This window comes from Plectropomus leopardus, chromosome 14 (genome assembly GCF_008729295.1).
Source record: "Plectropomus leopardus isolate mb chromosome 14, YSFRI_Pleo_2.0, whole genome shotgun sequence".
Lineage (NCBI taxonomy): Eukaryota > Metazoa > Chordata > Actinopteri > Perciformes > Serranidae > Plectropomus > Plectropomus leopardus.
Genome location: NC_056476.1, coordinates 14,578,569 through 14,605,944, shown reverse-complemented (window position 1 = coordinate 14,605,944; position 27,376 = coordinate 14,578,569). Strand labels below are relative to the sequence as shown.

At 38.4% G+C, this 27,376-nt stretch overlaps 1 protein-coding gene across 2 annotated transcripts in view; it reads right to left on the bottom strand.

Annotated features, from left to right (window-relative positions):
• stac (SH3 and cysteine rich domain) overlaps positions 1-27,376 on the bottom strand; it is a 42,842-nt gene that overhangs the window by 9,156 nt on the left and 6,310 nt on the right. For both annotated transcript variants that reach the window (XM_042501188.1, XM_042501189.1), the window contains 6 exons: positions 19,552-19,685; positions 10,900-10,981; positions 10,588-10,694; positions 9,142-9,223; positions 8,377-8,444; positions 3,986-4,083 (listed from right to left, as the gene is read on the bottom strand). In XM_042501188.1, coding sequence (XP_042357122.1) covers positions 3,986-4,083; positions 8,377-8,444; positions 9,142-9,223; positions 10,588-10,694; positions 10,900-10,981; positions 19,552-19,685 — 571 coding nt within the window. The remainder of the gene's footprint in view (positions 1-3,985; positions 4,084-8,376; positions 8,445-9,141; positions 9,224-10,587; positions 10,695-10,899; positions 10,982-19,551; positions 19,686-27,376) is intronic.

Here is a 27,376-nt window from a genome sequence, read left to right as displayed (position 1 = left end):
AACGACAGATAGTTGTTATTTTAGCTAACAAAATCAACAGTCATTAGCTAGAAAATAAAGAATTGTTGCCTCACTAAGCTAAGCTACTGCAGATTTTGAGGTAGATCTACAACTGCTATCACTGAGAACTGGGTGAATCATGCAACACCTAAAAGTTTCTGTCAGCACTGATGACCATGAGAAGAGCTTTATCTCTCACCTCGATCTCTTTAAGAGGCTCTGCTAGACAGCCTACGCACGCTGTAACGTCAAGCAGATGAGAAGGTGTTTGTGTTTTTTCCTTAATGCTGTTTGTTCTGAGAAATTGTTCTTTGTCCAGGAAACGCATGAATCATTTTACCCCATTGCCGCATCGACCATAATTACTAGCATCTGTTCAAAGCCGTTGGCTAAATCTGACCAATAAAAATCAAAAGGACCAGCACAGTTGAGCCAAATGTTGGTTTACGTAATTTCCCCCTTTTTCTTCCTCTTGTGGTTCAGTTACAACACCGGCTGTCCTTTGCTTGGTAATGCTCGCCATGACTCAGAAAACATTCTTTATTGTAGGTGACAAACAGCACAGCATCCGACGTTGTAAAAACTTCTAAGTGATGAAAATGAAGTGTATACATGCTGTTTAAACAAATACAGGAAATGTACCATATGAGTACATCGTCTTACCATCAAGTTCATTATGAAAACATGAGCCATGAAAGCGAGAAAACAAGTTGAGTGAAATCATTGTCTGTTATATAACAAAAGAGAACAGTGGGCCTTTTTGATTCTGTCGTCGAAAAGTTCGGAACTCATCACCATTACAATCACCACATAGTCAAAGGTAATCATGTAATCAGAGCATGTAGCGGCAACTGAAACTAATCAAAAACCTGATTTTCTCACTTAAAATGAAAATTGAACCTTTTCATTAAAGATTCCATTTTTCCCGTTTGTGATTTATGTGTTTGCATTTGATGTATTGATTACTGTCTGCAGCCAAACCCCGAGGAGAAAAACATTGATATGGGCTTACGTAAGAGCATTAATCTGAAACAAAGCTTGGTGAACTTTGTACCGTATGGCAGGTATCGGTAGAGTCCGAGAGAAGAAGTTGATGAATTTTAAATTACGCCTGACGATTGAAGTTTTTCTCAACCAAAGAGAGATGAAGTATCCATAAATGTGTGTGTGTGTGTGTGTGTGTGTGTTGGAAAAGAGGGAGAGAACAAGTGCACTCTCATATCTTTAAAAACCTCACAGGATTTCTGTGAGAACCAGGAGCAAATGGGTACTTATGCTGAAGGACTGCTCATGATGAACACTCTCTTCCTGAGGGCCTATTTCATTCAAATGATGTCGCAGATGATGCCCTATCAATCATGGTTAACGAAAGGGATAAATCTGTAGCCTGAGTTTTACAAGATATTGGAGATAATAAGATAGACTAGACATATTCAGCTATGTTGACTTTAAACTTGCATTAACAATTTTATAGATACCAACTGACCCGAGATCGGGTCAGTTGGTATATATATATATTTATATATATATATATATATATATATATATATATATATATATATATATATATATATATATATTACACACACACATACACATATATACAAACACACAAACATTTAGAGATGATAATTGCTTTTTTGCCATAGTGTTGGTGGCAATAGAAACACCTTATAAACACTCACAAATCATAACATTTTAAGTTTTTATGACAATATTGTTGGAAAATTTGCTTATTTGCACATCCAGCAGTTGAGAGTAACATTATTAATGCACATTATGGAGTCATGTTTGTGTATGCTACATGGTTAGCCCCACCGCTAGCATTGTAGTCATACAAAATTTACTCAATAGCCTAAATTAGCTTCTTTTGCAGTGTTGTATTTGTAGTGATTAGTTAACAAGTGAAACCAGACACTAAACTAGATAATAAACTATGTATAGTTCCTTTTATATAAACGGGATAATCCATGGTACTTTTCTTAAATCTTAACCTAAACCATGCTTGAGGCAAGTCAGATTTAAGAATTTTTAAGACGTTTTTTATACCACAATGAATATATATTTTTTGACCAAAACTGTGGGAAAAAAACATGAACTGAAAAAAAAAATTATTCAGGATTAGGGACAATTTTGTCCAAATGTATGACCTTTTTGGTCAGTTTAAAAAAACAGTCGATCTACTTAAAATGTTAACAAAAATAATAATTAAAACTATCTTCTTGAGGCATTCAGTAAATTAAATTATTAAAAGAATAGATATTAACAATTATTTTGAGATTTTAAAATGCAGTGTCGAAAGATTGATTTAAGGCATGTTAATGCTAATTAAACCATTTTTTTTTTTTTAGATAAATGAATTTAATGCCTTGTAAGACTTATTAAGGATCCGTGGGAACCCTGGTGAAGTAAGTAATGTCATTCATAGGGTGCTAATTCACAGAATATCATATGAAATGTTGTATGAGGATACATTGGCGGGGTGATGAAAAATGCATCTCTTATTGTGCAGCTTGTTGACACAGACACTCAGTTCATAATACTGCAAATAAAACCGCTTTCATCAATGGCCCATATTGTCATTAGGGGATAGATAATGACTCGAACATACATTTATTTAAATAAAAAACTTCAAGAGTATTACTTAAGTTGTTTAGTAAAGTAAATTAGTATGATGCTAGTGTTTACGTTATTCAGATGTAACCTCCAGTGATGGTGGGGTTGAAGCCATTGTCTGTTGACATTTCTGTAGTTATTTTAAAAAGTAGGAGGCGTCACTGCTGTAAGAAATTCCCAATAAGCCTGACCCGTAATTGCAACTGGGAGGCTAGTGAAGACTGTTTTGTTTTTTTCATGAAGAGCTTTCTTTCATTTGTTTGTTCTGAAAAGCTACAAGTGATTCCTGGTGTTTTACATATTGGCCAGTACAAACTGAACATCTCATCCTTTTAACCAAGACAAAATATGTTTTTACCAGCATTCAAAAATAATATATCCCATCTTGGCCACTGGTACAGTGTTGCCTCATGGGAGCTATAAATGGACTAAATGGATTTTCCAAAGACTGTGCGTTTCTCTCGGGATAATTCAAGATGACATGAGACTGACTGATATTAATAGACCATCATGACACCCACACAGGTATTATTAATGAGACCAGCCTAGAGAAATAAATCTTTGAGGACCATTACCTACAAAGAGGAAGCTAATTAGTTCCTTTTGTAAATGTATTATTGTATATTTTGACTTCTGGTGCTCTGAATACAGTGATTATATAAGATAAAAGAAAGAAACACTAATTAACAGACTTTCCTGGCACTCAAAAACAGACGAATACAGGCAAGGAGATATGAAGACAGTTCTTCAGCAGCATGTCGTCTTATTTCCCAACGTTAATTAAATACCTTATGCACATGTGCCTTGTGTGTTCGTGATTGGGTCTTGCATTATATGACTGTATACAACATAAAGTACAGTCTGATTGCATCTTGCTGTTTTTATTTTGTTTTGTTTTTTGCACACTCACATGCCAGTATGTGCTATCTTCATCACTGATTAATCTGACCATTATTTTCTCAATTAAAAGTTCTGTCAATTAAATGACAGAAAATAGTGAAACATCCTGTGTAATTCCAGAGGGCCCAAGCTGACATCTTCAAATGGTGTGTTTTATCCTACCATCAGTCCAAATATTGAAAGATATTGTGGTTATTATCATATATGTCAAAGAAAAGCATCAAATGTTCACATTTAAGAAGCACAAAAACCAGCAAATGTTTGGCTTTTTTGCTTAAAAAACTACTAAAACTATGATTCTATTATCAAAATAATTGCCTAACCTGATTCTCCAGACTTTGCTTGGAGTTAAAGCAATGTTCAAACAATTGCAGTTGAAACGTATTAGTGTGGATGTAGCCTTAGTAATGACGGTGAGTGTTAGAGCGGGATTTCTTGATTAGAGTGACCTGTGTATGTATACACTAACTTCATCTCCAGGTCATGGCTATCTTGGGGCGTGAAGCTGAACAAGGCCACATAGGTGTTGAGCTTGAGGACGTCTTTCTGTAGCTGGCTCTGCTCCAACTAGACAACAGACACACACAGAAACACATAAACACACAGATTTGGTTTTCAAGAAATCTCAGTAAAAAACAAGTTAAACAAAGCTCATAGCCACACAAACATAATACAACACCATATTCTCTATTGTCACTTTTATCGCACTCGTATCTTGAAATAGTCTTTTGGCATCCACATAGGCAGGAGAAGCCCATGTTTACAGAACACTGATAGACCGGGGAGCTGCTTAAGTTGTCCTGCAATCTGTTCCTTTTAATCCACCGTCAACATGAGTGGGAGAAGCGGGATCGGGTTTTCATGAACGTTCAGGAAGTTTAAACAGGACAGGGCTGTGGGTGGAGAGGAAGTTGTTGGAGAAGTGTTAGCACAATTAGCAGGGAGATGGGCCGCCATTCTGACGCTCTTCACACCTGCTCAGAATGCTGGTGGGCGTTTTCTTGTTTCATCACCAATACCTTGAGTCTGAATGATGCCTATTGTGTCCCTGAAATCCCTCCAAATGATAACTTGTCCTAATAGATAACTTTTTTTAGGCGCTCTCAAGACTGTTTTTAAAAAACAGCAGGAGAATTTGCCATCTTTGTGGCGCTGTATAGTTAATGAAAAGAAGTGTTTTTGTTCTTTGTGGCTCCCCGAGCGTCATCCACATGAACGAGCAATGTTGCTGATTGATGAGTTGAGTTAGCTGCAGCCACAAGGCAAACTGCCTCTGTGGCCTCTGGGTGAAAACAACATTAAGTGGTGGCAATCCGTTACAGTTAACTAAGAGCTGCTCACTGGCCTTGAGAGACTCTTGATGCTTTGGGAGCCTGAAACACTGAATGAGAGGTCGAGCAGGTCGAGATAAGAGCCTGTTCTGTAACTGAGTTATCGGAAAAGAAGGCAGTATTTGAAGTGAAGGATACTGTAGTGAAGGAAAAATTAGAGAAAAAAAGGAAATGGAGGGGAGATGTGCATTCCTGACCACATAGCGGAGTAAAACAACCTGAGAACACAACCGTGACATATTATCACCTTATAAACTTTTTATTGTGAACCTGTTAGTCAACAGTGTCCTATTTACATGTCTAGCAAACACAGAGGAATATTAGCTTTAATTTGGAGTCATGTGTCTGGCCAACAGGCCATTGCAAGTCACTCTTTCACACCAGCACCTTTTTGGTCCACCAACTCCGGAGAAGAAAATGTCTTGCTAAAAAAGCAGTTAAATGTTCCATCTATCATCATGACATTTTAAACTTCAGTACAATATTAGTATAAAAACAAATGATACTTTTCGATATTGCAGCAAAAGGGAGAAAAAAAAGTCCTGGGCAGAAACTGGATAATTTTTTCTCTTTCTCTTTTTTATTGACAACCTGCACTGGGCCCTATGCATAAGCAGTCTCTGTGGGCCCCTTGCCAATAATTTTTTTTAAAAAATCCAGTTGGCTTTTCTGTCTTTCTTTTCTATTTTGGAAATCTGATTTCCTTTCTTGGGTAAAGACATGACAGTGTGCTTGGAGACATCCTAGTGCAGGGGTGGACTAAACCATTTTGTACTTTCAAGGGGTAAGAAGGACCTATGAGAGCCTCCACTAATTATTTATCCAAAGTTCAGTCTTTCAACTGATCCATGAAACCAATTTTAACAACCTTATAATGTACACTAACTACTCACGACACGTGCAGCTTTAGGAGCTAATGCATAGCAAAAATCTTTATTCCAATAACACTTGTTTGGCTATTGAAGAAGGTAACACACTTTAAACTTCCTGCAACAACAAAAGCAGCATAAGTTACATTGAAATAACAGAAGCTGCGTCTAATGAATGGATACAAAAAGAGCACCACCTATACCAAAGTCAAACTTCCCAAACGGAGAATCCACCCAAAAAGAGATCACAGCATGAGCCAGACTATTTTACTGTCAATTGATTTCGGGTAGTTTAACACTAAACCTGGAGAGTGTGAACAGATGGGGAACTTGTGAGTGTGATGCTCCGTTTGTGCGTGTGAGCCTCTCATCTCGAATTGGAGGCTTCTTCTCTGGCGAAAAAGAACCAGATTTTTCGAAGCGTTTTTCTCTGCTCATTACCCTGCAGAGCCTCCATCTGTCTGTCCGCCAGCCTGAGCTAATGGACCTGTCGGCTGACAGACAAACAGCCCCCTGCCAGCTGTGCTCGGTCCAGCCTGATAACACAGCACAATGCACTTCAAGTCTCTTCCCCGAAATGACCGGCTGGACTGCTAGATTGTATTGCAGTGGATAGGTGTGTGTGTGTGTGTGTCTGTATTTTTCTCCTTGTATGGTTATTTGTTCATTTTTGTGTTTGTCCAAGTATCTGTGGTCTTTTTCCACTGTTGACAATGGAGATAAACATGTTAAACTATAAAAGTAAACAGGAAAGATGGCTGCACATAGAAAATATGTACAAAGAACATTGATACCGAGAGCACGTCTCCCACAAATCCCATCATGGAAGATAGAAAGGAATGGAGCAGTTCTGAAATCTCCCAATGAAATATTCATCATACTCTGCAGGAGGTGCCAAGATATTCACAGAGGTTTAACCTTTTTCCCTCACGAGCATGAATTTGGCACCATCAGCACTGCATCTGTACTGTAGAGAATAAAAAACAGAAGCACGGACCCCAGAGCTGCAGATCCAAACATTACGTAAGGTCAAGGCCTCTCTCTATCAGTGCAGGCCAGTGGTCGTGTTAGCTTGGGTATGATATGTTACAGCAGGAAGAAAAGTTTTCCCTCAGAGTCCTGGGAAATTCAGCAGTGACGATGGAGGCGAGGGGCAAAGTGCAGCATGCTTAATGGGCCCAGAACAGACTGGCTGAGTATCAGTTTTCAGAGCAACCACGAAGAGTTCAGGCGCTGGTCAGTGGACAAAGTCTGTTCTCAGAGGTCTTCAGACTGCACTAGTAATACACGTTACTGTAACTGAGCTGCAGAATAACAATCACCAAGGAAAGTAAAACTAAAAAGTTTCTGACAGGACAGTTGAAGTTTGCCATATTCCTCTAAAATAGCACATTGAATGCATTCAGTTTGCTTTTCCTTCTTATATAACCTCAAAGTTTTGTTGGGCAAGTGGGTGAGAAATAAACTTGCCTAAAGCCATTTTTTTATTTGTTAGTGTTTACAAAGATTACCATAATTAACACGAAAAACCTGCTTTTTATCTGCTTTGCTCTAAAACTGCAGCAAACTGCACAATACATAGTTGGGGTTTCAACCACATCCTCTAACGCTACCCAACTAAACTTCTTTTTCCATGAAAATTAAATAGTGGATTACACTTCAGCTTATAAACTCTGTGCAATTAAAAAAAAAAGATGATAAGGAAGCGAGATAGTTCACTGCTGAGCTGCTTCTGTCATCAGCTCCAGATGAAATAATGTGTTTAATTCTTTTTTAGTTGCTAGATTTACTAGCCCAACCTGGCATTCTTCTTGCCCCGGGCAATCAGGCAATCCTTATTGCTGAGTTGGAGAAAATTGTCTTTCTCTGTTAAATTTTTTTGCTCATGATTTGTTGATGTTTGTATTTGACATAAATTGAAGGCTCGTATGTAGTTTTATGGAGCAAATTAATAGTGTGACCTTTGTTTGATTTAACAACTGAAAAACCTAAAAACAGACAAAAGGACATTTTTATCTAACAACTGTCAATTACTGTGTATCCATGCTGTTAAAGATTTACTGGAATTAGATTTTTGTTAAGAAGCCAACTTATGAAGAGGGTGTTTACTAGAATTAGGCTGTGGTAATCAGAGAGGCTGGGATCACATCACCAATATGCTGATGGAAGAAGTATAAAGAGCGAAAGTCTGCGTAAAGAATCATTTTGGGACTGGTGGATGGGAGACCACTTTTCAGGAGCATGTGAAACGTGGTAAACACTGAGTTATTTTAAGGTAAATTGCCACCATTTTTCTTTTTCTAAACATAACCTATGTAACTTTACATTTAGTATGTAACCTTATGTTAAGAACATAACATGACAACGCCAGCCTTACTGTATCTGTTTGTTACAGTACTTGTTAACCAATAAAAAAAATATTAAAATAGGAATTAATAATGTCCTAAATATTGCAATAGAGCAGAAAGAAACTCTGAATCTTTCTTATTTCCTCTCAAATTCATTTCTATCAGATTTTTTGACATCTGTAGAATGGTGTTTGCAGGAAAAACCATAGTGCTCATCTGTAGTGTACTCATTCGCACTTGTAATTATGACATATGTTTTATGTAAAAAAAAAAACCCAAAATAAACAAAAAACAAATGTATTTGTTGATTACCTGCAAATCGTCAGATTTTCTCTCTGCCTGGAGGTAATGCTCTGTTCCATTTTCAATGACTGTGAAAACTGCAAAAGAAAAAAATAAAACAAAAAAGAATTTAATTATATCATCAGTCATTATTATAAAGAAGATAAAAGTCTAAACCTTTTATTTGAAGATAGTTTTTCATTGAGCACAGTCTTTTTTCCATTAACCCAGGCCCTATCAATAAACTAGAGCATTGTCATGGCTGACATGTGGCCCAGGCTAATAACATATTACTTTCTTCCTCTGTTGGGTCAGATTGTATTCTCTGAAGGAAATTGCTCGGCAGCATCGTAGCCACGCTCCAAATAGCATTTTTCAATACCAGGGACTACCTTAGTGGTAGCCACCAATTTCCCTGTAGTTTTGCCTTCACTGCTCAGAGTGAATACTTCAGATTGTAAAGGGTCAGTGCTTTGCCCTTCACTATTGTGCAGCTGAAATAACCCATCCACCACTAAATCAAGAGCTACACACAATACAGATAAAAAAAGCGAGGTCCAAATGTTTGTTTGGGTCTATAGGACATTCTATAGCAGGGACAGAGTGAGAAAACAGCAAGAAGAACAAGTTCACTTTAGTGGAAAACAGTGAAAAAACCTAATTTGATGGTTCACAGGAGGAGAATTCGATGTTGCAACCTTCCCTTGTGGCGAGAGCAATAACTGTGTGTTTTTTCCCTTTGTCACTACATGGCTGTAATCCAGATGCACACAGTGTACCGCAACGGATACTCACCGTCATCGCTGTGTTTTCTCGACAGCTCCTGCCTACTGCTGTGAGCCACCACTTCCTCTGGAACCTTGTCCAAGTCACTGGTCTGCAGAGGTCAACGAGAAGAGACAAAACACATGAGAGAGATAAAAGATAGGTAAAGTTAGAGAGAAGTAGATAAAGTTAGAGGGATAGAGGGATGGAGGTGGAGATAGAGAGATAGCAGAGAGGGAGATAGACAGAGAGAGGTAGAGATAGAGAGGCAGAATATGTATATATTTTTTAATTGTTTTACTTTGTTTTCTTTATGTTTGCTCGCTGACTTTGTTAGCATGTTTGTTTGCTTTTCTTGATCACATGACATCTGTCTTTATCTTTTGTTGTTGTGTCTGTTGTTTTGTTTTGTGCAAATCAGTCTAAAATCTAAATCTTACAGAATTCAAAAACACAAACTTACACACATACGCAATTACACACATAGAAACATCAGAACACTATATAGGCAAGAGTTACTTGAGGCATACAGGGATAACTTTAGAAAATGACTGTTACTGCCATGTTGTGCCATGTTATTATTTAAAAACTGGTGCTGATGTGTATGTTGCATGTCACACTCGAAGCCGACGCTATTGTGTTACGTGTCACGGCCGTCACGCGTCTTTTGACTCTGCCATGCTGGTATGCAGTCTATTATCACACACTGGAGAGGTAAACTGTTGTGTGGTTCTGTGAAAAATGCAATGCGTGCAGCCCTGCAGCATGATCTCTGAGTAAGAACAGATAGATAGATAGATAGATAGATAGAAAGATGGATAGATACATTCTTTCTCTTTCATAGCCTAACCAGCTATTCTAAAGAGAACCGTAGTGTAGCAAACATGCTGTTTGTAAGTCTGCATTTGGAAACTATTATCATAACCCCTGTTGAGATCACATTGTCTCTGTGAGTCTCCACCGACACACACGCCCATTCATTAACAGCTGCACAGGACAGGGCAGGAAGGCCCAAATCCAACAGCTTTCAGATGTCATCATACGGAGGCACATATCCAGACTGCATAAACTGTTTAGCTTACATTAAAATAGATAATAATAGATGATAAGCTATGAAAAACAGATTTCCTTGCGCATTACACACAGCGATGGAGAGGAGGCTGGAGAGTGTACAGTACAATCGGTCGAGTCCATCTTCAGAGCTGTAACATGAGCGTTTGCATGGACATCTCCCTTCATGACTGCCTGGACCAGACTGCCTTTATTGGTAGTGTTTACAGCCCTGCAGTGGCAGTATCTATTTAGACCATCAGCTACAGTGCGTCTGTTGCAGTGGGATAAAATATAACAAGTATAATACATGGATTGAACTGTGATAACCTGTATGTACATTATAGCATAAGGAAGAGAGGACTTGAGATAGAAAATAAGGTTTTAGTGACTGGAATTTGAGTTGAGAAATGATCCTTTTCTTACCGAGTTTCTGTGTGGAGACTCAGACCCACTGGCCCTCTTGGCCTTTTGTGCCAGCGACGTCCCAAACCTCAAGGCCTCATACACAGGGTCCACCTTGTTTCCACAGGCTTTAGAAAAGAATGAAGACACGATAAAAGCTGATGGCAAACAAATGTTAAGCTTTTAGGATACCCTTGAGTACTTTAAAACCAGGTAATCTTATAAAAAAGCTCAAGTGGAAAAGTAGTTCTGGAAGAGTGGAGTGAAATTTTCGCTTTAGAGCATGCCATCGCACACAGAAATGGAATTATCAGGGAGATTTAAGCTGCTCACCGATGGGCATGACTTCTTTGATGCAGCCATACTGTTCCTGGATCAGTAATGGAGAACTGTAATACCGCCGAAAGCCTTTTGGCTAAAAGACAGAGAGGGGAAAAGAAAGAGAAGCAACACACACATTAGAGACAAATCAATATGCAGCACCACAGGCAGAACAGCAGCCTGACACTGAAATACTGCACATAACTCTGTTCAGTCAGACGTTTCTGAACGCAACTGACAGAGACAAAGTTCTGCCACACTGGATGTCGGACATCACTGTTTGGATGAATCACAACACCTATATTTCACGCTGCAGACTGAGAAGACTAAACAGTGTCCGATAAATACATAAAACATAATCATGCATAAATTTAAAAATAAATTACACAATGGCAGTCAAACAGTCTAGTGTGCAATATTGTGCTGTGTACAAATGTGCACAGGCGTCATTTTTAGGGTTGAATGATCTGTACGAATGAAAAACAAATAAATAATTTGTGCTGGAAGTCAGAAAAGTAACTTAGCCATTAATCCTCATTAACTGCTGATTAATATGGCTGAAATTAAAAAAATCAATTTGATGCTAGAAAAGGGAAAAAAAAGAGTTGTATTATTTTTTTATTATTACGTTATTTTTTAATGATGAACTCATGATTTAGAATCCATATAAATTTATAATGATTATAATTAGGAAAATGATGACTTTAAAGACACAGAGAAAAGTCCATAAGCATATCAGATAAAAAAGACAACAGGCTATGTACAAAAAACAATAAATAATAGGAAATACGCAACAACACATTCTGTAACTACTTATAAAATACAAGGAAATAAACAAGCATTTTAATGAATGTATCACAAACCTGTTGCCCGTTAGTAATAGGTAACTGAAATAATAATTTCTTTACATTTGCACTGTTCAGTTTGTGAGCACATTTTGTAATTGAATTGACATTTTATTTGGCAATTTAAGGCCAGTTAGGAATATGCCACTTTAAGATGGAGCAGACTGTAGGATGAACAAATATTTACTGTGTATAAAAATATCTTTTAGTTTTTATAGTGTCACTAATTGAGTGACTAAAAGATATTACTACTTTAAAAACTGTTTCTGCAAATTGCTATAAAACAACTTAGGATTGTAAACTTTATATACTCAGCCACTGCAGTTGGCTACAATTATTGTTACCTACAGAATCTGGTAATGGCACAAAATTTAATGAAATACACACTGACTAATAGCCCCAAAAAGACGTCAGCAAGAAAAACAATGATGAGACTGGTGCATAGCTCCGGAGTTAACAGAGACAGAATGAGGGTGGAATGGAACACAGATGCTGAGGCGGCTGTTGTTGTTTACAAAAAGTCATCAGGCCCAGTACTGCACTACCCCGCAGCTGAGGCGCAACATTTGTTCCACTCAGTTTAAATAACTTTCAGCACGTTACTATCCAAACAAAACTACAATTACCGCCTTCACCAACCAGTCAAGTTGCAGTTTATATCCATGTTTGTCCAGACTCTTATGTGGTGAAGACTTGGACAAAAACAATAAAAGATTTTGAGGTCACAGTGACCTTCAACTCTGACCACTGACACAAAGTCATTAAGTCTAATTCATTCTTCTGCAGCTTGGTGCGCTCTGGGCAGGCTGGTGTCAGCACCTTCCACGCACGCCAAGTGCATACTGTATATAGTACTGTGGTACACTTGGTCTCCCTATATTCTTGGTGAAAGGGAGAAGCCAGGACAGCATAAATAAATGGTGATTATCTTCTCTCCCCTGCATTCATGCTCCTTTTTGCTAACTTTTTGTCCCCAATTTTACAAATTTGCCTCTCAGAAGCTTACATTTTTGGGTACACTCTCTGACATCACACTCAAGCTTTTCAGCTCAGCTACACTTTCTTCAAATTGGTCCATGCTTGTTGTTTTTGTTATTGTAAAAGATGTGAAGCCTGACAGGAAATCTGACTTCCTGATGTCCATTCAAGCTTCTGCGGTGCTTGATGCAAAGTCCCATTTTTCAGGAGATGCATGGTCTCTGTGGTTTTCTGTGATTCCAGAAAACCATGTCTACAACCCAGCTGGAGCTCTGCATGACATTTTACACGTAAGTATGAATTAAGATATAAATGTTCATCCCTGAGTCAAAGTGGATGTTTATGCCAAAGTTAAAGAAATTCCCTCAAGGCAATCCTGAGATACTGTGTCCAAGAAAATGGGATGGACGTGAGGTGACTGTTACCTTTGTCCACCAAAGTCTAATCAGTTTATCCTTGAGCCCAAGTAAACGTTTATGCCAATTTTGAAGAAATTCCCTGAAGGTGTTCCTGAGATACTGTGTTTGCAAGAATGGGACTTCAGCATCAGCTGTCACAGACGGAGGCATAACAGTATTACAGACTACCCTTTTAAATTCTGCATGATCATCATTAATGAATAACTGATTTGTTACATACAGAGTTAAACATGCAGGAGTAGAAAATATGTCAGGAGGTCCACTGCCATGCACCTGACTGCAAAAAAATAGTCTTGGAGTCCGAGTCTTAATTCATTTGCCTGTCATGTCCTCCTCCAATCTCCCAAGGTGCTCAAACATTTATCATTTATATATCCATTACCCACCTGTGTCCTATCCAATCGATACCTCCCCATCAATTTTAGATCTTTCTTAAGTAAAGATGAAGGACAGAAGATTGAAATTCTCCTCGGCCACTAAGTAAACTGCAGCACACTTGGCTGATGATGAATGATTGATGTATACATTTCCAGATTTTCACCATTTCTTTCTCTCGTTTTCATTTCTGAAGTAGTCCTAAATAAACATTCATCCCTTTCGGTTCTTTATAGGATGTGAGGATCGGTGTTGGATGACTGCCTTTTTCCCTGTTTGTTTACATTTCATGTATTCAAGTGGCAGGTGGTGAAATCTGCAACGCTAATCAGTCGTGATTAATTCTTCATTTGACACTTGTCATGATGAGAAAGCTAAAATAAGTAACCCTTTAGCTCTTCAGACCCATCTCTAGAACTGAGATGTCAGCCTTTCAGGTTCAAACTCATTAAGGAAAAGGTTAAAAGAGGAACACTTGTTGTGAGCCTATTGGCTACAAACAAAAGACACCACTCAATGTTGCTGTCAGTGACTTCATTCACTCTGCTGATGTTGTGACAGCAGTGATTGTTACATTAGATTTTTGGGAAATCTGAGGAGAAAGTCTTTCTGATGTGCTGTAATTCACAGTATGCATATTCCTATTGAACAAAAGACAAGATGAGGACAGAACTTCAACTGAAGTATTTATTCATGCACAGATGTTTCAGACAGCGGAGAACAATGTTACAACCAAGCACGTCTTCCTGAAACATATGTGCATGATTAAATAATTTCATTGAGGAGCTGTCCTCTTCATGATTGAATTGAATTTGAATTTGAGGACCCTCTAAACAGTTCATCATGAAGTCAAAGTGGACGTTTGTGCCTAATTTTAATAAATTCCCTTAACGAGTTAATGAGACATGGCATTAACAAGAATGGGATGGAAATATGAATGTACAGACATACATACAGACGTATGGATATACGTATAGACTGATTTAAGGACAGACATACAGACAGATGGACAACCTGACGGCATACTGACTCCAGCCACGGCTATCGCTGGTGTGGAGGCATAAAGACCCTTGGATGATATTGTGTGCGTTCAGCTTCTGAATTGCTTACTTCAGGTATGTCCAAAGTCTGGCCTGGGGGGCATTCGTGGCCCTTGCAGCAATTTTAAATGGCCTTCAGCTTAAATTTCAAAATATATTATGAGCCGCCACACAATACTGGCTGATTAAGCATGATCACTTTGCATTTTTTCCCCTTCACCTCACAATGGCAATGCTATAATACAACTTGTACACGTGCATCGGGCTGGAACTAAGGTGTTTTTATAAACAGTAAAAAGTAAAAAAGTGAAAAAGTAAATGGAATAGTTACATGGCCACAGCAAAGGAAAGGAAAGTGGACAGTAAGGACCGCTGCTTTCAGGTGCAGAGGATAGTTGAGTACATTTTACTAAAAGATGAAACAGCTGTTTGTCTTGTTTTTTGTGATTTTTTTAAAATAACCTATTTAATGCGAGAAGCAGTTGGCCCCCAAGTGTATTCACATTATATAATCTGGCCTCCATTCAAAAAAGGTTGGACACCCCTGGCTTACATACGGCTCTCAAATGCAGGCTGCCAATTATTTCTTGAATTCTTAAGTCTCAGCTACTTATGAGACTGCCACCTACTCCTGTCGTCCTCCTCCAGTTGTCATCATGGAGCGCTTGGCTAAGGCATTGCCTTTTTTATTTCTTTTAATTTTATGTCAAAACCATTTTCTATTAATTTCAATTACTGTGCATCCTTCTGCTGACACGGCATTTACAGCATCAGAATTATTTTTTATTACTGAGTTTTTGATTGTCATGTAACACAAAGTACTGACGCTGAAAATCAAGTTTACTTTAAGTTTTATTTAACAGTACATTGATTTTACTACTGCAGAAGTTCTTCTTACAGACTTTTTTATGATATCTCCAATCCTTAGTCAAGATCCAAAGTATTTGCACAGTAAACAACACCTGCCTTTAAATGGTGTTTAGGGGCATTACATATGCTAATAACAAACAATTGGCTACCTAACAGAAAATTGGAGGAAAATATAAGAGAAATTTAATAAAATGCTGCATTAGGTCTAATGTGTGTTAGACTATGGGTGATTAACAAAACTTTATTGAAGGCTAAATTATTCCTTTACAGCACGGAAAATTTCTTTGCTTGGGGGCCACTTTTGCAAAATGGCAGGAGGCCGGGGCCAGTCGTAGCAGCCCAATACATGTTTCTAGGATTTTAGGACATTTCTAGAATTTTAGGACATTTGTTGGATTTTAGGACATTTCTAGGATCTTAGGATTTTTCTAGGAGTTTAGGGCATTTGTAGAGCCTCATTGCCACTGCACAAAAACCTGTTACCACCGGCTAACAACTGTTTTTTAATGCAAGTGGAATGGGTATTATCATCATTCACATCTGGGTCATATGAATCTGCAGTAGACACAGGTTTTTATCACCTCTGGCTCCAGTCCGCATTGATGAGAATACAACACCCAGGTAACTGCGGAAATTTTAGCTCCTTAACTGGTAAGATGCAATGACATGCCACCACTAATTACCGTCCGTGTCCTCCTAAGCAGTGCTAAAACACTGATCAAAATACATCTGCACCGAGTTTGACAGAGACTGAATAAAGAAGAGATATAGTAGGAGAAGAAACCACAAACAAGTTTTCAAAGACATCTGTTCCTTCTGGAGTCTACTGTTTACCCGTTCTCCTACCTGTCTGTGTCGTCGCATGGACACACCAACAAAACAACTCTACCACACACACAAAAGCTGACAGAAAAGCAGACTTGTGTGCTCCAGCAGTGTGTTCACACACAGTGGGAATGCAGTCCTAAACTTAGCAAGTGTTTGAAAAACCTGCATCCACATGCTAATTTTGGTGGGAAAGGGGTATAGGATTTTAGGGATGTTTTAAGGATTTTATGATGTTTCTAGGGTTTTAGGACATAAGGACCTTTGTCAGGGGGTACAGGGGATCCTCCACTGGCACTTTTTTTGAGAAACAAGCTCTATTTTGATGCTGTTTTATGCACTCTGGCACCTTAAGTATACTAATAGTACAAAAGCAATTCCCTGTATGACTCACTTTATTTTAACTGTGAATTAGACACCTGGCACACTATTGGGAGCCAGATTTGGCCCCGTAAGTTGAATGTCACTGCTTTACAGTCACTAAAAAATCTAACATTTTTAGCTGACTGTTGCCAAATCTGAAGGTGAAGTAATGTTATATAACCAAACAGCTGAACCACAAAGGCCTGTGTGTTAAATACCACAATTTTTTAAAATCTACATTTGTTATGAATTCATTGTCGCTGTTTCAGTAAGTACAGAAACCTAATGATGAAATGATGATACATTGGTTTCATGGTTTATAAAGATACAGAGCATGAGGTAACTTAATTTTTCTGCTAAAGGGTTCTCAAGCCAAGAGAAACAAGCATGGCTAGAAGTGTCCAAGTTTAGAATAAGTCAAATTTAGAGCTGTATTCCACTGGGGAAACTTCCCTTTTTATGCTTGACCTCTCAACCTCATTTTCCACTCCTGAGAGCTGATCATATCTTCAGGCCTCATCCCTCAGGCATCTAATGGAAAGATGTCACAACGGGAAAGGAGAACGACTGCCTACACTGTCTCTTCCATATCATTTCCATATGACATTTATGCACTTTATTCTTGCTGATTAACACAAACTCAACGTATTCCAAATTTCCTAATTAACTCCAGCCAAAACTTCTCAAGCAAGGTGTAGCCAAATACTGTGGGGAATAAAGTAAGAAAAGGTAGGAAATCACACATAAAATGACCTGACAGTGTTACAGTCCCTCTCTCTTTAGTGTGGGATGTGTGCGAATGACTAAAAAGTCCCAGTTCAGTCCTGACTGCCAGTTTGCTGGACTGCTATGGAAGTAAAAGCGCTGAACGATTCTTGGCACTGGTGTAACTGAACCCTCCCCAGTAAAAACATTCAGTCCCCCCTCAGTGGACCAACTCCAGAACCAAATGGTCTCGTTATAACGCAGGTTCACAGATGACGAGGGGCGATGATGATTGTGAATCACATAATAGCTCACAATCTCTATTATCATCACCCAAAAATGAGAACAGGCCACCAGAAAGTGTGTTGCTGGGAGGGAGAAGACACACAATGACAGTAACAAGGCTTTATCTCTCAGTCTATTCAATATAAATTAGGAGATTATTACAGTACAAGGTCATTACCTCTGATTTATGAGGTAATAACTCTTATAAGCTGACTTATTGACATGAACAATTATTTAATAAATTCTACCCAATTAGACAGTTTTGCTTTAGTTTTTTACATCAACACATAAGCACATTTGAAATTGACCTATAAGCTCAAGGTCACCTTTTTGCTGCTACCATGGCTCCCATGTAGAGCTCATTAACAGAGAGGCAGGAATTGGTTAAAGTAAAGCATCTTCTGGATATATTTGCTGATAGAAGAATTTGCAGATGCATTTCATAGACTTTGGACAATTATATAGAATTGCATGTTAGAAAAGCAAATTATGTCACTTCAAAGCATTTCATTTAAGTAAATGTCTCAGAGTTTCCCACACATTCATTTATTTGTGTCGGCCCACCACAATCAAAACATCTGTCGCCATGTATTGATTTTAATTTTTTTGAGCTGGACTTTTCATTAGGAGCACTACTAGAAAATATGTATACTGTTGAAAAAAATATACAGAAAATATATTTACAGTTCAATTATAAATTGCACCATACTCTTGGAGCGCAGAGTACACGCAAAAAGAGAGCAGCAGAATGCCAGGCACATTAAAAATGAAAGTCAATCATTAATTGCGCTGGGTCTAATAGTTTGCATTCACTCGTCTCTGCAGCAGCTTCTCCTCTGATCCATCGATCTGATCTGATCTGATTTGATCGTCTCTGACCAGACTCACAGATCAACTATCCACCCTGCAACACAAACTGCTGCTGAAAGATTGCCTGACATCTTATAAAAGCGACAGCAGTTTGTTTCCCTGCTGCCAGAACTCTGTGACAATCAAACTGCAATTATTACAACAGTAACTACGGATACTGTCAAATCAACCAGGACTGTAATCTCTGTGATCTTTCATATTGTTACATAAACCTTTTCTTTCCAACATTTCCCACACCATGAAAATCTGCGTCTTTTAACATGACAGAGGTTTTCTAGTGAGGTTTTGTAAAGGGTTAATAAATGTACAGAGGTGAAATATTTTCTTAACTTTTAATGGTTAAATATTTGTTAATGGCTGTCGTAAAGCAGCTAAATTAGGTATCAACAGCAGCTTATTTTAGCCAAAGTATTATTTATTTAGTATAATTATCACTGATCAGTATTGCCAACTTTCTCATTTTTGTGACACTGAAAAGTTTTCACAATCTCATTTCATAGTCTCATTGCCTCTGCCAGATATAAAAGCTGGAAATAATAAATTATGTGATAATTATTCCAAATATTATTTAACACCCCCTTTTTCACAAGACTCAACTTAAATATCAAAAAAGAGACTGCTAAATGCCAAACACATCATAACAGTGTTACGTGTGACATCTTCAATAGTGGTTATGAAGCTGCTTCAGGGTGACTGTATTGATCCTGATTTAATGGTTCATGCTGACAGCTGAATGACAGAACTTAACGGAGGTGATGAGGAGGTCAGCATTTTTGTAAATACTGAGATGCATTACTATTATCTAACACACAGACAGACAGAGTGATGATATAACGATGATGGGGACGATGACGAGGATAGATGGTGGTCACAGATGTACCAGCACACACTCACACATTAAGTGTGATTTCTGAATAAGCACATTCTGGTGGGAATTGGTCAGACAGCCAATTCTAATATGTCTATTTGATTTCTATCATAATGACATCAGTAATTATAAGCTCAGAATCTCCTAAACTATTGACAGCAAAGAGACAAATGTACTGTCTACATCATATCTTACATACTATTGTGTGTCATGCATCTTACCAGTTTGCCCATGCAGCGTTGCTGTCCCACTCCGTTCTCACACTTGTGGTGGAGGCTCATTTTGCAGGCTTTGCAGCGGAGGCCGTGCTTTGCCGTGTTTCCCGCCAGGAACACCACATGCTTGGCTGTTGTACCTGATACACACACAGAAAAGAGGCAACAAATTCAGATCTGTCATGTCAGGAACTGGACTGGAAGGCTGTTCCTAAATGAACAGCAAATTACAAATGAAAAGGCAGAGGAAACGGAAAAAATTATTCAGAATGCCGTCTTCTGTTTATTCATTGTCTTTACACACTTATTCCTAGCCTAGAGTTTCTGGAGTCATTCCCAGCATGCACTGGGGAAAACCTGTGAAGTGACATGTGGAACATTTTAACAAGGACAAAATTTGGCAAATGTTAACCATGACTTGCACTTCTGCAAAACCATTTTAACCAAACTGACTGTAACTGAGCCAGTGCCTTGTCCACCATGTGAAGCCATTTCAAACTGCTGTCTGTGTGCGGCTCACCCTCACTTGTTAATATGTGACTCACAGTTGCTGGAATAAATGAAGATTAATCTGACTTATTTGTGAACCCAAGTTATGCAACATTGCAACAGCGAAGATTCAGCATGTGTGCATTTGTGCATAGAGGTGTGTGGATGAGTAACAAATGAACATGAGCAGAGAGATAGATGAGGAACAAAAATGAGAAAGATAGTCTTGTTCAGGGTGGAGATGGGAGATTATAAAGAGAAGGGTGCTGGCAGAAAATGAAGCTCACATGGCAACAACAACAGATTGTATCAATGCAGTCTTTAATGAGGATCACTGAGTTTTGGCTCTGTCATTGTGTATGTTTGTGAGACTGAAGGAAATAAACAGGAAAGTATGCATGCATGCATTAAGTGGGTAATACTGCAGGGGGTATCCAACCCTCAACGGTCATTTTACAGACTTAATGAGCTCAATTTCAGTAGTTTTAACATGCAAATAGAAGCTCACCTATTTAAAAGTTTAGGCTTCTTAATGTTCACAGATATTAATATTACTGTCTAGACACTGAGGTATCACAGGCAATATTCCTGCCTGAGGCAGAAAAAAATGTTGAAAACTGTCAGCTGTAAAAAAAAATGTACATACATTTCCTAAGGGTTTGAGACCAAGTTCCCCAGGGAGGAAGTTATCATCCCTTTCCAATCCTTGCTCTGCTGAGATCCTGTATGCTTGGAGGGAGTGACATGGCCAAAGCTTGAACACCAAATATTAATAAATAGCGTTCAAATATTACAAGTTTGACTGACTGAGCTGACTGGCTGGCTTTGACTTAGAAGTTAAGCTTAGAACAAGCTATTGCTGGACTATGGAAGCATGCGATATGAGACTAATGGTAACACTATATATTAAGAGAGACATATTCACCATTAACTAGTTGCTTATTAGAGCATGCATATTAGTAATATATCAGTTCTATATTACTTATTATAAAGGACTTATCAATTCCTTATTCTGCATGACCATTTTCTACAAGGGGCATTAACACTCTGGATCACTGTTAAATGTTCAGAGTTTGGTGCAGAGTGGAGTTGCTGCCTGAGTTCAAAAGGAGTGACCATGCAGCCATCTTGTTGAGGTCAATGACTATGACACATACCCCCAATGACACGAAAGATGAAGCCAGAGTCTGGAGCATGTTCCAGGACCCCACCTTCACATTACTGATGACATGAAGTCATTAATTGTGTTTGTGGTGGATTTAGTTTGTAAAACAACAGAAGCAACTATACTTAAAAATATGGTTAGATCATTTCACAACCAGAAGCCATGGGCTGCCAGCACCATACAGGACACCATTAACACGTGCACAGCATCCAGTCTGGAAACATGGACAATTATAAAGCAGCAGCCTTCTATGTAAGAAGAGGCAAAAAGGGACTAGATTACAAAGCACAAGGTAGAGGAGCTGACAGGATTGCATTTCACTGGAGTTGTGTGATTTCATGTGACAAATAAATGTGAAATTGTTTTTGTGTGGAGAATCTGTCAAATGATGCATCCTCACCAATGAGAAAAGGAATGAGAGGTTTCAAAGAAGAGAAAATATCTCGAAACCATTATGCACAACACACTTTGCATGACAAAAAACACCACTTGCAGCCAGCAGCGGTGTATCATTTGACAGTCATTCCACATTAACAAGAGAGGACTGTGTTACCAAGTCCGAGTGGTGTTATTAGTTGTAGTCTGGCAGCTATGCACCTTCAGCTCTTTATTGATTAATCAATGAGCATGTGCTCTGCTCTGGCCTACACTCTGTGTTTGTGTGTGTGAAAATATGAACATACAAAGGATTCATCGATCTACATCTGTGGGCGTTGGGAGCGCAGGATGACGATAAGTTTCATCACTGAGAGTAGACAACTTAATTCACATTAAGTTGTGTGTGGTATTTTGTGCATTGTGGCAAGTAAATACTGCCAGCATTTCAGTTCAGATTATCCTCAAAAATGCAGCGTAATCATTTTGATGAGCAGGGGTGAAGAGGCTCAGTGAGCAGAGGAAACACTGAACTGTAAATATGAAACCAAGCAGAACACATGATCCTCAAACATGACAGCAAACACAAGATACTTAAGGGACAAAGCCCCTCATGTGTCGTTTACTGAGCCAACAAGTGGAAAAAAAACCTCTACTTGCTCCTTATGTGCTGTAACGTAAACTGGTGTCACAGATATCTGGAACTGGGCAGCAGTAATGGGTGGAAAACTGGATCTGCATTTCCCATTTAAAGCTTTTGTGTTGTTTGGCTGAGCGTCATTGCCACAGAGTTGGCGGGGTTAGTTAACCTGAGATGGAAACTGGGTGAAATGTGATCCCGGCCTCATTGGTCAGCCAAAGATTGCTACAACGACAACAGCAGCAACCTGCACAAATTTTTAGGCTACTCTAAATCAGGTCAACTGATGATGTTGTTTAATTCTCTTTCAGGTCAGCAAACATTGTCTCTACAGCATTTTTAAGACACCCTGACTCGAGTTTTTGTCCATCTCTAAATGCTCAGGGGCAGAAAGCAAAAGCTCTTGACTGGCTTGTTTTAGCTGATTCATTCCAACATGGATGAATAATGAGACGCCTCAAAACAGCCAAGAAGGAAAGAAACATACAAGAAACTGTCCATGTCATCTTCCTTCAGCAATGGCTGAGTGATGACATTAGCGTGTGTTTAGGTGCTTTTTCCCCGAGGCTCAGAGAAGAGTCCAGAGCCTTAAGGCATTACAGCTGTGGGGAAAGTGAGTGACAGTGCTGCTCTCTCTGGCATTTGCAGTTTCTTGGCTACTCTGCGTTTAAAGTCCATTCTTCATTTGCTCAACAGTAAAGTACAGAACTCCTGCCAGATTTTCCATACCTTCTTCATCTTGCCTCTGATTTTTGTTCCCACAGTCTCACTGCCTCAATTTCCCACTCTTCCTCTCGACAGCATCTCTCTCACGCTGCACACTCTCCTTACAATAGCCACACATTGATCCATATTAAGCCACCGTTCTCACTTCACGCCTCCTGATTTCCTGTGCAAATAACCTTCATCGTGACAATAACTCCTCCACCTCCTCTCCTTCTTAAGCTCCTCAAAAACATTGACCTGATCAGCATTGTTTGGTTTATTTGCAGACGTAAATTAGTTTCTCCCACAGCCATCTGATTTTTTTTTTTTTTACCAATAAAAAACTCATTCTCCATTTGAAGAATTAAGGAAAAGGGCCTAGAATGCTGAATGGATTGCTTTAGGTGGAGTATAGCTGCCTTTTAAGTACATTAACTGTTTTTTAGAAATTAGACTAAAAACAGGCTGAAATGCATGCTAACATTTTCACAAAAAGCTGATGTTTTGCAGATATAATGTTTCATGTTCACAATCTTAGGCTGCATTCACACCAAATCAGGCATTGTGGCTACAGGTTTGTTAAGCAGTGTGGAAGTGTCCCCTATATGGCACATTTGTCAGGGAGAGGTGGGTGGAGACCACCCATCGAAGGCCAGCCCCCCCTTCTCATTTCGTTAAGTGTGTTTATGTTGGCTTTAAGGTCCCAGTGAAAAGAAAAAAATATTTTTTACCAGTTTGAATCTTGTGTCCCTATGTTAATGGACATTTAAATACATATAAACATATAAAAATATATGTAAAAAAAAAAATCAAATGAGACTTTGGGTCACAACTAGTTATCCACACTGGTCGTTTAAACCACACGTCACCCATCGTGAGCTAACAGAGCAATATGGAGAAAGACAGGATGAGATGTGTGTTTGGATATCAGTGGGACTAACCTTTGTTTTCTTTTCCAAAACAATGTGGCTGAGGTCTGTTATATTCATCTCTCTCACCCTCCTGATCTAACAGTCAAGGAGGTGCATGTGAAGCCAGCAGTGCACTCAGCAGCAGACTCTTTATTCAGACTTTTTAGCAGTCCAATCAAATGTGCAGGATTTGATTTCAATCCCTCTAATAACTGCACACCTTAGATGCATAAAAATATCCCGATACTGCATACCAGGAGGGCGCCTATTCAGTCCTTTTGAGTTGCATCAAAAAAGTTTTTAGCTTCATTTCTGCAGTATGCAGCCCACTGAATACACACAGTGGTGCTTCTCCTGCTGGCCCCGCCCACGAGTTCCCGCTTGGCTCATAGACGTTATATTGTGTTGGCATCACAGATTTATATATAAAAAAAAAAAGATTTACAAATATAATACCTCCATGGGTAAATAGTGTGTTTCACCAGAAGTTGATCGTGTTTTAACTTTTTGCTGCACGGCTCCTGTTTTTTAGTTGTCTTTTTTTAGCACTCCCTTAGTCAGGCAGCCTTAGTCTGATATCATGCAGTACTTAGAAATATATACAAATTACAATTTAGGCTGATGGAAATGACTCTCAAATAGTTGGTCAAAATACAATTTTGAGATGTGATAGCGCTACATAAAATGTCAGGGGATTGCCATTTTAGGCTTCATTCTGGGGACAATAAAAATAAAAAACATGTATGGCAATCCATCTATAAGACAGACCAGGATTACCATCACTAAAGCCTTGCTGCTATCATGTCAGTTTCTTTAAACTTTTCATGCGCTGACATTTACTCTGCTGGCACCCATAAAGTTTGACATTCTTTAATGCACTTTTTCATGCTGCCCTGGTGTAACAGACATTTCCAAAACATGGCAGACAACTTCAGCTGTCAGCTGTAACACTAAAATGAATCAATGTAGTGTAGTACAAGGTCCTCACAACACGGAAAAGAAAAAAACACTGAGAGTGTGTGTATCCGGAGGGAGGAGCAGTAAAGTCTCAGTTAGCATAACAGCCATATCTGTCTACTAACTGACCTCTGACCCCCAGATTAATTTCTCTCTGTGGCCAAGCAAGCCTGTCACATACATCTCTGGGGTTTTATAACACAGATTAGTCGGTGTAAATCAAGTCAGATTACTCTGTCATTCATGCTGAATATCAACTTGTCTTATAATTTAATCTAATATTTAGATGCGTTGATTTGAGACATTTAGGAGACCTTGCGAGCAAATTACTGTTTAACCCTTAAAATTTAATGCAGGATATCAGTGATTATTGAGTGACAGTGATATTTTGTGATAGTAGATTACATTCCTGCATTTGCCATCTGCATGTGTCATACAGTATGTACTATTAAAGAAGTGTACCACACACACACACAATTCTTCAAGCTCTTTGTGTGGAATTTGTTACAGAAGTTCACAAACTAAGAAGTGAATATTTTATTTTTTTCCTACATACTCTGTAAATTATATTTCACCCTCTGTCAGCCACAAATAACCCTCCCATTCACTCATCTAGACGTTTATTTAATAAGCCATTTGCTGTGAGGACCTGCAATCAATATCTCAGCATCAGCCTGGATTCGATCAGGGAATTTTTATGTTCCAGTGAAACTAATTCACTGTGAGCCTCACAACAAGGACACCTGCTTTTATGGTCAAAACAGCACACTGCACATAGCTTGTGTAATGAATAAGAAAAAAAAACATGGCTGAAACACAACAGGAGTGAGAGTATCCTTGGAATAAATATAGGAAAATGTGCACACTGAGTACTTCTTAGTTAAGTCGCAATGCTCTTAATTTCTTCATAAAGTCCCTGCCCATCCACACAAGTGTTTTTAGTTACTGACTGATGAGACTTCTGGTCAGGCCAAAGATGGGCGCAGCTGTGCTTAACTCTGTTAACTAATAACAGTAATAACAGTTTGGAGGTCCCGCACCTACAGGTGCAACAAACAGGCGAGTGAGGGAGATGTCAAAATTCGCTCACACAGTAGACCAAAGTAACCAAAAGTAAAGATCTCAGGCAATATAAGTGAAAACACCTGTGTGCTGAACAGCTTTACTTTTCTTCTGTCAGCCTGAAAGAACTGCAGCCACTGATGGCACTATGAGTTGCACATCACTTACAAACACTATCTGCCCTGTCTCAAAAAAACACTCAAGACATTACAGTGTAAACACACCCATGAAGTTGCAGCCAAGTGCAATTTGCCATGTTTTTGCATCTAATATCATCCATGTGGCAAAGTACAAATGTTGCCTTTGCTGTAAGGACACAATATGCAGAACAATGGCACAGAGGCAAAGAAAACTGACATTTTCAGATTGCGAGCTACAGGTCCTTACTGATGAGGTGCAGAGGCATTCCTAAAAACACAGCAGAGAGACACAGTGTTTGGGTTTTAATATCCCAGTATATTACTGTGCTTTCGTTACCACCAACTGTCTGAAGACATTAATAACTCCACCAGAGTTGATCTTTGTGAATTGGACTGTTTTGGCAATGGGGCTTATTTGCATAAGAAGGGGCCACTTTGCACAAAATGTATGCATATTACCTAATTTAAATACGTGCAAATAGCACAGGAGCACAGACACAACACTTCTTTGCAGGTGCTTTGAGAATTACATGGCTTCCATTTGTCTTATTTGTACAGCTCTAGTGGATGCAAACACAGCACAATCTTTTTTTAATTCAACAATGAGAGTTTAAAGTGTTTTTTTTTTTAATCCTAAAACAAATTTCCTCTTATATGTCTTTTGTGACAAATCAGTCAAGAAGATAAAATGTTCTTATTTGCTGACTGTTAAAATAAATGTGTAATCATTCCTGGGTATGAATGTTTTCCCTGTCAGGCATAATAAGATTATTGTCATTAGTAAGACAAAACACTGTTTGATTAATTTAAAGACAAAAATAAATAAGAAATAAGCAAAGTGTTGACTTTCATGTTTGTATTTTGTGATGTCACTTAAAATATATTGACTGTTTTTATTTCCCTTATATTGAATTATAATTGTTCAACTGAACACAGAGCATGTCTCTTATATACAGGAGGTTTTAAAACAAAAATGAACGCCTACAGAAAAGGGATAATATATTTATTGCTCTATTAAATATTTACTAATCTAGTTTTTCTCTACCCTCATCTGGTAAACCTATTATGAATGAGTCAGTGAGCACTATAATATAATTCAGCCATTTCTATTATGGATGACATGTCTAATTTGTACAGGCTTGTATATAATAAAGGATCCTCCTTTAGGACAAAGGTGGGTGTTTAATGTTTATGCCTTTTGAAATATTAGCATATTGGTATTAATCTGCATATTAGGATAAGACTGACAAAAGCACAAATGAAAATCTGTTCTTAAAACACTTAATTGCACTTGAGAGAGAACTAACACTGTGGTTTTGTTTACATAGAAATTAGTATATATTATTTGCTGTGCACTAATTTTCATTCAATTACAAGTATTTTTCCC